We start from the raw sequence: 18,475 nt of genomic DNA on the forward strand, positions 1-18,475 counted from the left end.
CGGTATCCCCTCGCACGCACGCGCGTGTGCTCCTGTGGTCGCTACTAGCTGGTGGCCTGCTCCCTGACCGTGAGGCTAGCTAGCTACTCTGCTGGATAGGACCATACATGCACTAGGATGAGGGATGAACTCAGGCATGTGTCTCCAAGATAAGGAGTATCCAACCGAACGCTCCAGGGTTATTTGGAGCCACTACAAGGAAGTTGATATACGGTTGCAGCCAAGTGTGCAGGGACGGGTATGTATGTATACGCCACAAAGGTGAAGGGTGCCTAGCTAGGCTAGGGACTGGCGTGTGTGTGACCAGGTGGCTCACAGGTAGGGATGGCACCCACAGGGTTTGGGTACGGGTGGAGCCACCCCATACCCTTACCCATCCCATCTAAGCATACCCATCACCCGTACCCATACCCGCGAGTGGGTATAAACTTTTCCCATACCCATCACCCGACAGGGTAAATGGGTATCCGCGGGTAAAAATACCCATGTCTGCATAATATCAATTGGAGTGACACATAATCATAAACAACAAGATACAATCATAAACACATAATAACATCAATACATACTTATGAACAACAACACATAATAAACATTAATACGTACTTATAAACAACAACATATCATAAACACACCACATTTTACAAACTTCAACACTTTCTTGTAAACAACAACACATCAAAACATCAACACATAGTCAAAAGCGGCAGTACATAGTCATACATTTTTAAGTTCACAAACTCATGACAAAGGCCAGAGATATTTTTTCCGTACTTGTTAGATTTTGTAAGGGTACATGGGTATGTGAGTATGCGTTATATGATCTCATACCCATACCCGCTCTACCTGATGGGTTTGAGATTTCCCTATTTACATACGCATGGGTAAATTTTTGTCCCATACCTTTTCCCTAATAGGGTTTTTACCCACAGGATACGTGGGTAATGGGTACCCATTGCCATCCCCACTCACAGGGTAAACTTTCCTCTTTCGTCCCAGGGTGGGCTGGGCCTTTGTGCCTCCGTGGCCGCGGCCCGTGGGGGATCCATCAAGAAACCCCGTACGTCGTCCCGTTGTAGCGCAAGGACTCAAAACGTAAACTCGGGAGCACACACGCCTGGCTAAAAACAAAACAAATTCACATACGCGCGTGATGTGACTAATAGTTGTACATGTAGACTTTAATACAAGTCTCGGTGCGAAATTGATTTCTTGCCACGTGACCAGATAATATATTCAGTGCACAAAAGGTGTTGTTCCGGCCACTATTTTCTTTGTCTTCTTATGAGTAACATGAACTGGTATAATATTTTTCATGCAAAATTGCACGTCTATAGTATACTACCCTATGTAAGCGACGTAATTTTTTGAGGATTTTTTAGCTATCAAATATTTTTTTTGACTCTTCTAAAGTAAGGGTGCAAGCGCACCTGCGGCAAAAAAAAATACATTCTCGCTTACACCACTTTTTTCCAGCAAATTCAGCTCTTTAGTCACAGCCATATCAGAATCCAGGAACACAGCAGTCATTAGTTGTTTGCCTGACGTGTGTGTTGTGATGCGTCAGTGAGGAATCTCTTACGATGATGATTTGAGCTACAATTGACGATGCACGACCAAGAAGGAGCTGAGGGGCGACACCCGCTTGACGATGCTGCGGTGAGCAGAGCCACAATGGGGTTGTCCATGAGGCAAAAGCAATATTTTTCCATGATCTTCTTGTATTTACAAAAATTAAAGTTCCCGTCCAGACCGGGCACGAGTTCCTGTGAGCCTGGTGGTACGTGACTTGTAGTAGTAGCCTCAGCAAGTGGGAGCGGCAGCATTGGAGGACTTCTTTGTTGGTGAGTCATGATTTTCAGGGTGAAAACCCAAGGTCTGGCCTTTATTGGTTGTGCCTGATAGTGGCCTTGTTGAACGCATTAATTTTGGGAATGCGGTCTTTCTTCAGGGTGAAAACATATGATCTTTGATCGGGTAACGACAAAGTTTGTGCATTGTTTCCTTCCTGGAGGCGTTGCTTTTGGAGAACCTTCTATGTAGTCCAAATGCGTATTTGGTGATGGTTAGAGTGCTACTACTGCGGGTACGTGATTGATCATCGTGGCAGGGTCATTTTTTCTTTTTCTTTTCTTTTTTCTCTCTTTTTTTTTGTTTTTGGCCGGGTCATCCTAGATATTTTTAAGCATCATGTTGGTGCAGAGGCTGGGTGGCTGGGTGTAATTGGTATCTACTTGATATAAATATATCCCCCTTTAAAAAATACAAAAATTAAAACACGGACTCCGGTTACTACCTATGGATCCCTGGGCCCCAGGCTCATCCCTCGATGGGTGGAAAGAAGGAGGACACTGGATCCGTGGGAAAATGCCAAACCTAAGGGGAGGGGGCCTTACCAACATATGTGTCCTATTCCACACTATAACCCCCCCCCCCAGCCCCCCTCCCACCTATTTTCCCGATGTACCTCTGGATTTTTATCGTGAGCCAACCACCTCATCCCATAAATCCAACCCATAAAAGCCTTTCTGTGGATGTAGCATTAATCGAGTGAGTACCATGATCACTTGTTGGTATGGTAACTACTTGAGATGTGTTATTCTACTCAAAATGTCGAGGGATTGGAAGGAAGAGTCAAGATGGATGGCTTGCTCGTTCCCAACCCATAAAGGCCTTTCCGTGGATGTAGCATCGAGTGCGTACCATAATGACTTGTTGGTATCATATCTACTTGAGACATATTATTTTACTCAAAATTTCGAGAATGTAGAAGGAAGGGCCAGGCTCACAACAACAATTAGTTGTTTGGATGACGTGCGTGTTGTGATGTGTCGGTGAGGAATATCTCACGATGATGATCTGAGCTACAAATGACGATGCACGACGAAGAAGGAGCGGAGGGGCGATGCCTGCTTGACAATGATGGAGTGAGCAGAGCCACAGCGGGGCTGCGCATGGGGCAAAAGCAATAACTTTTTGTGATCTTATTTATTTTAAAAAGATAAACACGGACTCCAGTTATTACCCATGAGGCTAAAGCCAATCCCTAAGTCCCGGGCCCATCCATCGATGGTTGGCAAAGCATTATAGGCGTATGTGTCCTCTTCCAAACTACCCCCCCCCCCCCCCTCTTTTTCACGGTGTGCCTCTAGTTTTTTATCGCGAGCCAACCACCTCATCCCATAAATCCAACCCGTAAAAGCCTTTTCGTGGATGTAGCATTACTCAAGTGTGTACCATGATCACCTGTTGGTAGCATAACAACTTGAGATGTGTTATTCTACTCAAAATGTTGAGGAATTGGAAGAAAGGGTCAGGATGGATGGCTTTCTTGTTCTCAACCCGTAAAGGCCTTTCCGTGGATGTAGCATTACTTTTTGGTATCATAATCACGTTTTGGTATCGTATCTACTTAAGACGTGTTATTTTACTCAAAATGTCGAGAAATTAGAAGGGCCAGCCGCACAACAACTGTTAGTTGTTTGCATGACGTGCGCGTTGTGATATGTCAATGAGGAATCTCTCACGATGATGATCTGAGCTACAACTGACGATGCACGGCGAAGAAGGAGCGGCGGGGCGATGCCTGCTTGACGATGATTGGGTGAGCAGAGCCATAGAGGGGCTGCGCATGGGGCAAAAGCAATAACTTTTCGTGATATTCTTGCATTCAAAAAAATTTGATCACAGACTCCCGTTAGTACCTATGGGGCTAAAGCCAAATCCCTGAGCCTCGGGCCCATCCCTCGATTGGTGGCAAAGCATTATAGACGTATGCGTCCTCTTCCACACTAGCCCCACCCCCCTTCTCTCTCTTATTTTGACGGCGTGCCTCCGGGTTTTTATCGCGAGCCAACCACCTCATCTCATAAGTCCAACCTGTAAAAACGTACCATGATCACTTGTTGGCATTGTAACTACTTGAGACATGTTATTTTACTCAATATGTCGAGAAGGAAAACATAGTTATGATATGCCTAAGAAATGAGTATTAGTCACATGTGAATCAGGTACACTTTTGAAGATAAAAGATAGTAGCATCGGTACAATCATACGTGCTAGATATTCACACGGGCATTCTGCCTGGAGAAAATACAACATCCGATGAACATGTTCTCGTGGTGCAGCCAGGTTATAACTAGACAAATACTGTATAAAAGTATAAATAATTCTGTATGTATATACAGAAGTACATTTATCATGCCAAAAAATTGCTAACATAAAAGTCCGACACACAGCATTAGATAAAAAGGGAACATGTTATAATTAAGCGGTAGTTAATTCAAACCAGACTCAAAGTGGGCAAATAACACTATCACAGTTGAATTTGGTACTTTTTTTTTCTCAACGGTGTTCCGAATCAAGATATGAAACGTGTGACCGGGATTGATGTATCAAGATTTGATACCTTATGTATTTGGAGGTGTGCATCCTCAGTGTCAGGATTAGGTCATTGATGTATTTTTGCAGAGGCCGGGTATAGTGGGTTGACAACATATTGTACTTTGTCGAAAAAAATCTGAAATGCAAGAGGGGTTGATGCAAGAGGGGTTGATGCATATATAATGCATCCCGTCCAACGGGGGAAAAAAAATCTGAGAAGCAACATCGGAATCTTCCGTATGCTCAATGCTTCCAAACAAACCCATTTGTTGAAAAGGCCCGAGTGCTTGTGGTAGTTCAGCTACTGTAGGGCGCTAGCATATGCTTTATTCCTTCCTTCTTCGTCCCTCCTTCCTGTGCACGTACCCTCTCCCTTCTCCCCAACTTATGCCCCATCGGTTTACCAAGGAAAAGGTTGGCATATGTGCATCAGCTTTGCTTGCACCGCTAGCTTACCCAACTGCCGAAATCATCATAAGCCGAAATGATTACTGTTTTCCACACGTAATCTGACAGCAGCTGCCTGTAAAACACCACTGACACGATTTCGCCTGGAAAAAAGGGAGCACTTCTGATCGACGCCTAACAATGGCATATGCTTGCAAGATCTAGCTAGCAAAACCACCAACATATACGAATCCTAGCTACTAGCTAGTAGATCTTTTTATGCGTCCATCTCGATGAGCGCGCGCTTTCGGCCGATGTGACAATGGGAATGCATATGCACTGCTAGCTGATGCAGATCATAAGTAAGTAGTGGTGAACAGCTTGCAAGGACGACGACGACGATGCATTTTTCCTCGCTGATCGCTAGCTAGAGGGAGAGAGAGGCAGAGGCTTTTTCGCTCCCTCCATATCCGTTTGGCAACGGGAACTGCAGCCGTATGTCGTGGTCGAAAAGACGTGACCAGAGGGCGAAACGGTGCACGTACGGGTGCGGAAAAAGCGAGTGAGTGATGGTGGTGGTACTACACGTTGGCGTTGCGTCCCGTTGCGGTTTTTCAACCTTGCGATCCAATCTTTCAGCTCAGGTTCACTCGGCAAGGGACGCGAAAAAAGTCGGATGGCTTCTTGCTCCAGGAAGATCTCCCTAGCTTTGCGTCAGCCAGATGCAGCTCAGTGGTACCTCCTCGAGGTCGTCGCGAGCTAGGCGTGTGTCTTTTGAACTTGGAAAAATTGCACTTTCCAAAAACCACAAGACCGGACCTCTCCAGCCTCGTGGTAGTTCTGCTCAGGGTGAGTTAAATAAATAAATAAAACGACAGCGACGTGATGAGAAGTAGAGTGTACACGGACGGACGGCCAGCAGGCAGAGAAGAGAAGAGATGGATGCTTTTATGCTTGTTCCATTGACGGGTCATGTCAACCTCACGATCGACGCATTGACGTCTCCACTGTACTCTGTCGCCCATGTTTCCGGGATAACGATACCCGGGACCCACACAACGAAGCCGGCAGCCAATCAATAACCCCGGCCCGTCTCCCCCACTCCCTCCGCGGACGATCGCCATGGCCATGCCAACGAGCCAAGGGCATACCATGTGGCGATCTACACCATGCTTGATTGGCATGGGTCACGGCCGATAGGCGATTGCTTAGCCCACTTAAGGCACACGAGCATTGTAGAGCAGTAGTAGTATCTCTTCTGGTTGGAGACGGATCCTCCCCATGGGCAGGGTAGGGATGCTACGTACCTCTCTCTGCTGTGGTATGTACACATGAGCATGGTGTTTTTTTACACCTGCAACAGCACTACGATGTGTACTTTCCATTTTTAACCATATTATTCGTAGATTAATCTGACCATCGAACGAACACTACTGCCGCCAGGACGAGCAGTCGAGGCATACCGCTATCTCTGCTCATCAACTAGAGCCAACCTGACCTTATCGATGACAGCCACATGCTGGTGGTGATATTCTAGGGATTGTTCTTTCAGTTGTTCAGAATTTTGGTTTGCGAAACGCGGTTAGTAATATTCCAGGAATTGGGATATATATGAAGGCTGGTGATTGTCTCAGCACAAACTAAACTTAAGAAGATATGTATTGGCAAACTACCTCTTTGAACAACAAAAGATAGAAAAAAATAGGGATTCCTACAAAGTTTGGCCCGTGGTAGAATGTGGAATAAGCACCCTTTTGTTCATCCGACATACGTTAGTTCTCAATTTGAGCTTATGTTGAGATTCATACGAAGTTGTAGGCATAATAATACATGTCATAGAAATTTAGCAGCTTAAGAGCAGTTAGAGTAAAAATCTTGGGAACTGTACAATCCTTCAAATTTTGTGTTAAACCCCAACGATCAAAATATATCATGTATGGCGTGTTGCTTTCATTTGTTTGAAATATAAAATCCTCAAGATCATGGACAACTAGCACAGGGGCACATACTACTCGTTATGGGACAGGAAATGTGGGGAAATACACTTTGGTTCCTGGTAGTAGATACACGAGTAAATAGCATAAAACTACCACTTTTCGTCCTATGGTTCCAAAAAACTACCACATTTTTGTTTGTGACTGATAACTACCGAAACCGACGTCGGCTGTTTCAAAAAACCCAAAACGCCCGTGGCAAAGAAATTAAACCGGTTTATGACAAGTCGGGCCCGCACCTAAACGAACCGTTTGTTTGACCGTTAACTGACATGTGGGGCCCGCACCTAACCTATATGGGTGGGGGGGGATTACTAATTAAACAAGAAGTCAAATAGGTAAGAACTATTTTTATAATAAACTTGACTTACTTCTGCACTAGTAACAAAAAACCAACGTTGACTTCAGAGCAAAAAAGAAGTCAAAGGGGGATTATAGGTCACTATTCACACTATTTTGACCAAAAATTTGTATTTTTTGAAAAGAAGTCAAAGGGGGATTTTCTTTTTGTGGAATTTTTCTCACGAGTACAATGGAAGGTCAAGTTTAAGGATAAGGAATGTGCAACTATAACTTTATAAATCTCTAGTGTTATTATTATGCAAGTACAACTCTCTTCATTGCAAGAAATACAAAGGCCACATACTTTACAAGATTAAACTCGGCCAACGATTAGTCCAAATGTGCTGATTATACAATACAATATTATTTAAAAAGTATTTCTGATACAATTCCAGCATATTAATTTAACAATGTTATACAAATCATGTTCAAAATAGTTTTTCGAAACACACGCGTTTTATATTTGCGGAGGAGGAGTAATATGTGTTAGCTAATTTGCGCATGTGAAATAATTGGGAGCTTGTGTACGTTCTTTCGTTGCATGTAATCGGCGACACTTAATTTCAGAAGTTCGGCTACCTCGTCGTATCGCACAATTTCTCAAATTTCAGTAATCGATATGCATGGGATAATCCTGGCAAGCTCGTGGAGTTACCGACCACCTGGAATAGTTGACGTCGTCGAGGACTGGAAGATTTAACATCACACTCAGCACCAGTGCTTGTACCGGAGCAGTTCATCAATGATCACATGGCCTCATGCATCTCCAGTCTTTCGCATGACACAACTCACTTGGCGTCTTGGAGTCGTTGGTCTACTTAGCTCGTTTTTATCTCTACGAAAATATAAGAGATTAGCCATTGGGGCTTTGTTTTTTGTGAACTTTGTAATTCTAAACTGTGGGTAGTTGCAGCATCTTGATGTAAAGATCAAGGGACCAATAAAATCCTTCATTTAAAAATGAAAAGATCCACAAATTTATTGTTCGTTTAAAACACTCATATAGCCTCGAACCTAACTAGGACCGAACTCATAAAGTGAGAATCTTTTAGCCATTGACCTACCAATGGATCAATGACTTTATGTCGTTGTCTACCACCCAAATCTTTTATAAGAAGTGAGACCTCCCTGCTCCGAAGATGAATGACTTGCTCATTTTATTATTTGCTACGCCTCCACACAACATGGATTCAAAATGGTAGTCATAGGAATGGAAGGAGTCGGAAAATACAGGTAGAAAACAGGAATTGCAACATTCACTTCACGGCCAAGAACAACTATGCCTCTCGCTCCTACTCCGTGCCACCATAGCTATTCTCTTTCTACCACATCATGTATGCCACACTCTGATCTCATCTCAAGCAACGAGGTGCGTGGCGTTTTATTGCTTGGCCATGATAGAATGGCGACCACAGAGGAGACTGGTTTCCGTTAGTAAAATGGTGGAACAGCCGAACAGAGCGTTGATGAGCCTAGTAGAAACGAGTCACCTGCTCGGCCGAGTCTACTTGCAAGGAATCCGGGATTAAGATATGCGGACGCACAGTCGTGGAGGATGTAGAATTTTCAGAAGTAAAAGCCGTATACTATGTGAGAATGGAAAGTGAGAGCCCATTTTCATAAAGAGAAACAACAGCCCATAAATGATAACGATCATTCCACTTCGTGGCCCTCTAAATGCCCAATCTCATTCACTTATTGGGCCAACCAAGTATCCATCTTAATACGTAGATGGCCTTTTGAACGTGGATTTGGCCCAACAGAGGTTATGAGTTCAATACTGAAATCTACACTAAAGCCGAAATCACTAGTTAAGGGGAACCCGTTGCAAAGGTCACTCTCACCTTCTCAAACGCTGACAAGTGACGCACTGCATGTGCGCATTTGTCGCAACTTGACTGTTTTTTTTTGTTTTTTCGTAGATTTTTTTTAACATTTTATCTCTTGAACCGTGCGTCCAAATCCGAAAATATTTTTACCGTTGGATTTCTCGCATTGAGATATTTAATATTAGATCCCATGTTAATACGTTTCGGCGAGCTTTTTTCACAAAATAACCATAAAAAGGAAAAACAAAAACAAAGCCGAAAGCACGTTATTTTTTTCCGAGAAGCACAGATTTGTTCCTCCACGGGATGCAAATGTGTGCTTCTCGTGGAAGCACCCAAAAATCATGCAAAATAAAATTCCAGATATTTCCCTTTCTCGCATCAAAAAAGATTTTTTTTTCCTTTCTGAGAAGCACAACAGGAAGCAAATCTATGCTTATCATTGAAGCAAAGAAAATATTTATGCAAAAAAATCAGGATTTTTTTTCCCTTTCCCAAGAAGGACAACTGTGCTTCTCACGGAAGAAAATTTGTGCCTAACAAATAACCAACCGCAATGAATAGGGAAGGTATAGTAATCTATGAATAACCTAGTGTCGAATATTGGTAATAATATCAGCAAAAGAACACTTCTCGTGGAAGCAAAAAAGATTCAAGCAAAAATTAAAATTTGTGATTTTCCCCTTTTCTGAGAAGCACACAATGCTTCTCCCGGAAGCAATTATGTGCCTCCATGAAAAGCAATTATGTGCCTCTTGTAGAAGCACGATTTTTTTTCCCATAACTTTCTTTTGTGAACTTTTTTCTCGCCAATTGTGTTCTCCAAATCTTGGGGGAAAAAAGTGTAAAACGAAAAGCCAAAAAAAAATCATCTAAAACCCGAAAATGCCTACAGAAAAGAAATACAGAGGTAGCGCCCAGCATGACATGTGGCGGTGGCTGGATGCACCACCTGGAGGGCTCTTATCCCACAAAAATGACCTTTGCCGGCTCCCGCAAGAGGGCTCCTATTCGGTTAGTATGTTGGCATGTTGGCGCTCACACACTCCTCGCGCATGGGCCAGCCCAACAAAGCCAGCGCTCTTTTCGTTTTTTGTTCACTCAGTTAACATGGTTGACCCAATCAACCATGGACCAATTCACTTGGTTGACCGGTTTACTTTTTAAAAAGCTTCACATGATTGAAAAAGGTTCAAAATATTGATTCTTTTGCCAATTTTTAAAAAATGTTCATGAAATTAAAAAAACACGGACACGAAAGAAAGTTCGTGAATTCAAATATTTTCGTGAACTAAAAAAAAGTTCATGAATTCAAATGTTTTCGTGATCTTTGTAATTCTAAACTTTGTGTTGGCTACTTGCAGCATCTTGATGTAAAGATCAAGGGATCAATAAAATCCTTCATTAAAACTGAAAAGATCCACAAATTTGTTGTCCATTTAAAACACTCATATAGTTCCAACCTAACTAGGACCAAACTCATAAACTGAGGATCTTTTAGCTATTGACCTACCAACGTATCAATGACCTTATTTTGTTGTCTACCACCCAAGTCTTTTATAAGAAGTGAGAGCTCCCTGCCGCGAAGATGAATGACTTGCCCATTTTATTATTTGCTACGCCTCCACACAACATGGATTTAAAATGATAGTCATAGGAATGGAAGGAGTCGGAAATTACAGATAGATAACCGGAATTACAAAATTCACTTCGCCTCTAAGAAAAGCTTTGTCTCTAACTCCTACTTTGTGCCACCATAGCTATTCTCATTCTACCACATTATGTATTCCACACACTGAACACCTTGCAAAGGTCATTTTCACCTTCTCAGACGCTGACATGTGCGCACTTGTCGCAACCTGGGAGTTTCCTTTTTTCATAGAATTTTTTTTACATTTTATCTCTCAAACAGTGCATCCAAATCCCCAACCAATTTCACTGTTGGATTTCCCGCGTTGAGATATTTCAAATTAGATCCCATGTAATAGGTTTCGACGAACTTTTTTCACAAAAAACCCATAAAAAGGAAAACCCCAAAGCCGGAAGCACATGTGTTTTTTTTGCTTTTCGAGAAGCACATATTTGTGCCTCCACGAGATGCAAATATGTGCTTCTCGTGGAAGCACAAAAAGAATCATGCAAAATAAATTCATAATTTTTCCCTTTTTGGGAACCACAATTGTGCTTCTCATGACAAAAGAAAAATTTGCGCAAAAAAATCACAATTTTTCTCTTTCCAAGAAGCACAACTGTACTTCTCGCGGAAGCAAATTTGTGACTCCACGAGAAGCAAAATTGGGCTTCTCGTGAAGCAAAAAAATATTCGTGCAAAAAATCGTGACTTCCCCTTTTCCGCGAAGAAGAATTGTGCTTCTCACGGAAGGAATTATATGCATCTTTTCTCGTGGAAGCAAATAAAGATTCAAGGAAAAATAAATTTGTGATTTTTTTCGCTTTTCTTAGAAGCGCACTATGCTTCTCGCGGAAGCAATTCTATGCCTCCACGAAAAGCAAATATGTGCTCTTGTAGAAGCACAAATTTTTTCCCATAACTTTTTTTGGAACTTTTTTTCGCCAATTTTTGCTTCCAAAACCTAGGAAAGGCAAGGTGTAAACAGAAAAAACCCATCTAAAACCCGAAAACGCCTACAGAAAAAAAATCCAGAGGGAGTGCCAAGCATGAGACATGGCGGCGGCTAGATGCACCACTAGTCTCGCCCTTGGCCCACAAAAATGACCCTTGCGGGGGCTCCTATTCAGCGCGTTTGGCGCCGGTTAGCACGTTCGCCCTCGCACACTCCTCGTGCATGGGCCAGCCCAACAAGCCAGCGCTCTTTTCGTTTTCTGTTCACTCGTTAACATGGTGAGCCGATCGACTGTGCACCAGCCACTTGGTTGACCAGTTTCCTTTAAAAAAAAGCTTCACATGATTGGAAAAAAAGTTCAAAATATTGACTTATTTTCCAATTTTGTAAAAAAAGTAAAAAAAATATAAATCTTGAATTTAGAAAAACTTCATGAATTTAAAAATAAGTCCATGGTTTCGAAAAAGCTCACAATTTTGAAATAATTTGCAGCTTTCAAAATCTTTGCAAAAAAAATTAAAAATAAAAAGTTCATGAAAATCAAAAAAAGAAAGAAAAACCAAACAAAAAAGGGGCGAGAAGTTTCCCAAAACCGGAGACAACACTCCCATTCATGTACAACGACAGCTATGAGCGCTGGTTTGCAGTGTTGCCTGTATGGAGTGGCGGAGCTTCAGCATAATCCAAAAGGAGGCCATTAGCTGAAGGGGGACAAATTAATGGGGAGGGGCTATTCTCTAGTTTAAATACTGGTTAGGCCTAAAATAGAGCATATTCTTCAATGGTTGCAAAAATCTGTTGGTCTAGACCAAGCTCCGCTGCTGCCTGTATGCGCCAAATAGGATTCCGCTGCACTACGACCGTTGCTTGCTACTGTATATCCCATTTGTCGCACAAACTAAAAAATAGTATCATCCGTTTCCGAAATTTGTTCTTATTGTTCATAATATTTGTTCCAGTGTATGAAGCGCAATTTTGTATGATGTTGGCGAATAAAATTGCTCTTTGTGTGAAATTGTTAATCATATTTGTTCTTAGTTCTAACACCAAGGAAAACGTACACCGGAGTAAGACGACGCGGGCTGCCTTGGGCTGGCCGAGGCGTGCACGGGCATCGTCAGAGCACAGGGCCAACACATGGCAGGACGTATTTGTGTTGAACCACGGTGTGATCAACTCATCATCCTGAAAGGTCTTTTCTTTTATACAAATTTTGTTGCCCTTGGCAACGCACGAACAGTTAGCTAGGTGCACACCCAAGAGCTCACTAAGAACAGAGTAATATTAAGACAGACTAAGAACAAGAGATTGTCGTAGTAGCTTCTAAACAGTGCAGGCGCGTAAAAAGGTCCCTTCGTTCTCGAGTGTTAGCCAACCCAAGCAGCTGCATCGAACACGGAGATTGATATACAGTGAGAGATATCACCACTTCTTGGTCAAGGGAACCCAGCACTCCTTTACAAGGTTTCTATATCTCGTTCCCCTTATGTATCCGTATCTGAACTCCTCGCCAGGTGGGATTTCAATGTTCGGCTCATCCCTGGGTGCATCCGTAATCCAATCATCAGGATAGCTCCAAGATGGATCGTCAGGATCACGCCAACATGGCATCGGCACAGGCCACCTGCAGCAGTTCAATGTAAATATCACCTCCCTTCCTAATTACTCCCTCTCTACACTAATGCAAGACGTTTTTGCGAACTGCAAAAACGTCTTATGCCAGTGTACGGAACTAGTATAAGACATTTTGGATATTTCAAGATGGACTATGTATTGACTGAAATGAGCGAACAAAACACATAAAACGCGTCTAATTTGATAACCAGGATCAGAGGGAGTACCACTTTATATCCGAAACTATTCATTGTAACTAATTTGATAGGAGTGTGTGTGTCTCAGGATGCCTTACCTGTTTAACCGGACTGTGCTATCCCCATCCATTTTCCAGAAAGAGGAACCACTGTCCTTAGCAACCTCACCAGCATCACTGTCGTCAAACACACCAACAAATACATTTATTTATATCACTCAACATTATGCCTGGCTGAACTCGCTTCAGCAGGCTTCTCAATCAAAATGTTCATCTCAACAACATATCGGATAAACACTCGAATACCCCAAAAAGGAAATTTTGAAATACCTCTTTTCCTTAAAATACGCCAGGATGTTGCCAATCTCATTCCATAGCAGGAATGGGGTGCCTATTTTCTCTGAATAGAAGTTCATGCCGATAACCTCTCCACGCATATTAAAAAGGGGTCCTCCAATCCCGGCCTGGTAAGGTGGCATAAACATATTCTCAGTTTTAATCCAAACAGACATCATGGTAATCAACTAGTAATTTTGATGCGACGATTAGCTTCCACCATGTAAAAGGTAGGCAACAAACAGCAACAGCCGTACCGACCTTACTGATTTTACATGTGGAGCGTAAAATGAACTTGCAATCAAGCCTGCCTGACCAGGAAACCAGACGCCCACTTGTGGCCATTATCGTGCCTGATCTGAAGCAACGCCCTGCAGCTGCTACACGGGAAATACCAATACAATCAAGCTGAATCTTTGCTGGTCGGATAACACGGCAATCCTCGACACTGACTAGAGCGACATTGTAATGTAGACTGTAATGCTCTATGTTCCCTTTTCGGACAAGTTTGTTTGGAAGCAATACTTTAATCTGCAAATTATACAGTGAGATTTCAGAAGTTTTCTACAATCTCTAAAGAACAGAAATCAATCATAGAGCGAGGAGCGCAAACCGTCAAGTTTTCAACAATCTTGCTTTCATCACAATGATCTCTAACCAGGCTTGCAGATGTCAGAATGGTTGTTGAGCCATTCCATCGAATAAAAAAACCCGTGCATGCAGAAAACATTTTTTCACCTGCCGTTGCCATGATTTTGATTATTAACAGGCAGTAAACAGATACAAATATATACCGGTAAATGCCACATTGGTGTAAAATTACCATTGAAGGAAGCAAGTGCGACAACAATGCGACTTATGTCAGAAGCATTTTTCCCAAGTTCCCTCCAGACACCTTCACCCCATACGTCGCCAAAGGTGTCTTCAAAAGTATTAACCAAAACCAAGCCATCTGGTGTTATATACAAGGTGGCATAGTTGTTAGTGGCACAGCAGAGCTGTAAAGAGGCGTGATGCACAAAAGTCGGCAAATCTAGAAACACTGACTCACCATCCAGCATAGTTACTGGTAGCTTGGGGTAACCCATCTTGTCAACATCCCCAAACAGACTATGCTCGATACCAGTTTTATAAACTGGCGCAATAAGGACAAGGTCAGGTGATTATAACACTGAGATATATATATTATACCAGTACAAAATACAAGTAAATGCACATAAAATTCTATGCATAGTGATCAGCACATAAAATTAATTAATTAGCTTATGATGACAAACTGAGCAACATTTCAGGTTACAAGTTACTCCCTCCGTTCCAAAATAGATGACCTAACTTTGTACTATAGTTAGTATAAAGTTGAGTCATCTATTTTGGAACGGAGGGAGTAGAACGGTATAGCATACCCAAGAACAGTGTCTGAAAAGGTTGACTGATTAGCACTAACGCCATGGAAGTACATGTAAAAAAGGCCAAACTAGTTGTGATGGTTATTGAGTAGAAATGCAATAGTTGAACTTGCACTACTTATGAAGACCGTACAAATTGATGCTTAAAAAAAGAACTACTACAAGATATGACATCCCCCAAGCTTCATCTTAAAACAGGGGAGTGCCAGACCCTGAAACTCGCTGAAGTCACTCCAGGGAGGCACCGACATTTTGCGAGCACAAGGATTCGAGCCTGAGCAGGTGGTGGCTTCCTTGACATGAGAGTGCGAGACAACGAAGTAAGCAATAGCTCCCTCCTTTCCAAATTAGTTGACTTGGATTTACCTAGATACGGATGTATCTAACACTAAAACGTGTCTACATATATCCATATCTAGACAAATCTGAGTCAACTAATTCAGGACAGAGGGAATACAACAATTTGCATAATACCACAAGTTTAGCTGTCTCAAAGAGTGGCTGTGTGCTCACCGTCTTGATAGCGATTGAACATCTCATGTGTGGGTCCTTCTCCATGCCTGCCCAAGAAAATCAATGTGACTGCTAACCCAGCAGCAAAATGGATCAAACATGTGCATTAATATGCAACATGCTGCCAAAGAACTAAATGGTAGAGTCGTATGCATGCAACAGGATAAACTAAAGAGGACACCACATTGTGTGCATATACATATTTCACAAAAACATAGAGCTTTGAGCAAATGCCAAAGAATAATCAGAATAGGGAAACGTCATAATTCCTTCTAGCGAGCACATTTCTTTTCAATTCAACAGATGAAAAAGAAATGTGACTAGTCTTGTATTGCAGGGCAACTGTGCTACATGCCCATGGACAGAAATATCTTTCTGACGGTGGAAAACCTTTACCTGTTCTCTAGGGGAGTCTTAAAGTTATACACCAGATAGACCATTACACCCCATGGTAGAAAAAAAGCTCTTTCCATAACCAGAAAAAGGTTCATGCCGATAAAGTTCCCATCCAAAGAAAAAAGTGGCCCACCTTCCCAATCCTAACACAAATAACAGGTGACAGACAACAAGGGTTACATTTGAACAAAATGAAGTGAAATTGAACAAGAATTAAATAGGAAAAGAATCATTTTTTATTGCCTCCAAGGTACAGTTTAGCGCATAGAACAGAAACAGATTAAAATGCTCATATCATAGTGCAAGTGTACCTTCGTTATTTTTTCCACAGACAACACAGGATCTTCATTATATTTAGAACAACTTACGTCGCCAGCCAGTATCACACTTTTTGCCATTAATTCACCCGAGGTGCCACGGCCTAGAACTACCACCTTACCATAAGGCAGAATCCCCTCAGCATGCTCAATAAGTCCAACATTAACATCAAGGAAGGCCTTGACCTTGACAACAGAAAAGTGTTCATCTACATCATCGCTGTCTAAGAAACCCTGGTAAACCTCACTGCCTACATGGCGCACCTCAATCTACAATGATAGGACAAGCACACAATGATCACAATCATCTTAAGCAAACATATTATTAAGGGATGATTGGCAGCACAAACCTTTACGTTGTCATGCTTCTTTTCCATTCTAGCACTGTTGAAAACTAGGGCCAATTTTGGTGAAGTCACAAACTTTGTAACATATAATTCACGCTCTATGGCTATGCCTGAGCATGCAAATAAGAGTGTGTCCCCTACAGAAGATTGTAATACAAATCATTTGTAAGTGGTGATGTTTGTTGGAAAAACATTTCTATAGATTTCTTGGAAATAAAGAAGTGTGTAATCACCACTGCACACAGCAAGTGAGGCAACACTTTTCAACATATTTGATTTAACTTCATCACTGAGCTCAGTCAAGACATCTTGATTTGAGTGCCTATGCAAGTCACCTAGTTAAAGAAGAATCATACGGCAGAAACGTGAGTGCTCAAATAAAGCAGTGAAAACCACATGCTGAAAAGAAGATGAACCGGCAGACCTGAGATCTGGATTGTGTCTCCTAATCCTATGGGAGATTCTTTTGAGATAATCGCCGCCCTCTTAGCTTTTCTGTTCCCATGCAAGCTTCTTGTGAGATCAGCACCACCCCTCTTAATTTTCAGCATCTTCTCAAGAACTGAAGCAGAAAATTTTCTTCTTGAGAAGGGCAAAATGCAGGGTCATATAAACAATAATAAAGCAACATTGAAAAACTATCACAGACTAACTAATCAAAGAGACACTAGTACCAGTCTTATGGCGAGGCACAGAGTGAGAAAGAAAGAGAGAGAGTGAGAGAGAGGGCTATGTCTATGTAGATTCTATAAGACCCAATTCCCAAGGCTATGCAAACAACGGTGCCCAATGAAGATACAAGGGCATAGTTGTTAAGTATGCCACACCAAAACAAGCACGGTAAAATTCAAAAGGGATACCATGGAACTCAGTTTAATCTGGAATTGCACATGGATAATACAGTGTGCTGCTATGCTATGCTTGTCGCGCTACTTGTAGATAATAATCCTAGAAATCATGCGATTCTCTTAGTGGATATGTAGGCAAACGCGGTATGCAACCAATCAGGCTATACTGTTGAGAGAAATCGAACCGCTAGAGAAGATGTACCCAGCTTTCCAATGAACTAAATCGACACATGTAGCCGCGCAGGGCTTACCAAGAACAAACACCATCACACCGTCTTCACCAAAAGAAAAGTGGGATCTCGACGACCCCTCTGCCGCCACAAAACAATCTTTCCGATCTACTAGCAGAGTTTAATGTGTCTTACCTGGTGTGGAGTCTTAGAAGGCGAAGGATGGCGCACTCGCGCGGCAACCGTAGCAGTATCGCCCAGCCGTCGCTCGCCAAGAGAAGGGGCAAGAGAGGGAGCCGGAACGCAGAACACAACGCCGCCGCCGACCAAGGGGGAAGGGTACTTCGTCTTCGTGCAACCGTGCCCTAGTCCATCTGCCGTTAGATTATGGCCGGACGTGAGTCAGATCCGCCCTCTCTCTCGTGGGCCGTAGGTGGCAGGCCGTTCAGAAGCTCTCTCTACGTGTTGGGTCCTATTCCCTACCCCGCCCGGCCCACAACAGCGCCGTCTCTTTTTTTTCGTTCTATTTTTTCGGGCCTGTTCTTGCTCAAAGAAAAAAAATCGCGCTTGTCTATGTTTTTATTTTTTATTTTTATTTTTGTTTTTTTAAAGGAGGATGGCCCCCACCTCTGCATCAAGGCAATGCATGCAAACATTTTACTAATTATTGATCAAGACCTTACAAAATAATACAACAATAAGTCTGAAGCCACATCTTGCAACATCTGTCGCTACTCTTATCAACTTGATGAAGGGGTGCCTATTGTCCAGGCCGCCTGCCCAATCCTCACACCAAACCCAACATTTAAAAC

General features: G+C 42.5%; 1 protein-coding gene across 1 annotated transcript; it reads right to left on the reverse strand.

Moving 5' to 3' along the window:
• Positions 1-12,700: 12,700 nt before the first annotated feature.
• Positions 12,701-18,051, reverse strand: LOC109740995 (uncharacterized). Its single transcript, XM_020300070.4, has 14 exons — positions 17,859-18,051; positions 17,070-17,207; positions 16,879-16,980; positions 16,649-16,782; positions 16,293-16,568; positions 15,982-16,124; positions 15,586-15,632; positions 14,718-14,801; positions 14,490-14,618; positions 14,280-14,404; positions 13,928-14,197; positions 13,661-13,794; positions 13,430-13,507; positions 12,701-13,144 (listed from the first exon to the last, which is right to left on the reverse strand). Exons 2-14 carry the CDS (start codon positions 17,194-17,196, stop codon positions 12,943-12,945), a joined length of 1,851 nt encoding a protein of 616 aa, XP_020155659.1. The 5' UTR covers positions 17,197-17,207; positions 17,859-18,051; the 3' UTR covers positions 12,701-12,942.
• Positions 18,052-18,475: the final 424 nt, after the last annotated feature.

This window comes from Aegilops tauschii, chromosome 5 (genome assembly GCF_002575655.3).
Source record: "Aegilops tauschii subsp. strangulata cultivar AL8/78 chromosome 5, Aet v6.0, whole genome shotgun sequence".
Taxonomy (NCBI): Eukaryota; Viridiplantae; Streptophyta; class Magnoliopsida; order Poales; family Poaceae; genus Aegilops; species Aegilops tauschii.

Bases quoted from the DNA above. Each gene is read 5' to 3' on its own strand.
- LOC109740995 (XM_020300070.4), bottom strand. From the start codon at position 17,196: ATGCTGAAAATTAAGAGGGGTGGTGCTGATCTCACAAGAAGCTTGCAT. The intron at 16,783-16,878 runs GTGATTACACAC...AATCTTCTGTAG, and splicing joins CTCACTTGCTGTGTGCAGTG to GGGACACACTCTTATTTGCA. The intron at 14,405-14,489 runs GTAATTTTACAC...TGGCAACGGCAG, and splicing joins CGCACTTGCTTCCTTCAATG to GTGAAAAAATGTTTTCTGCA.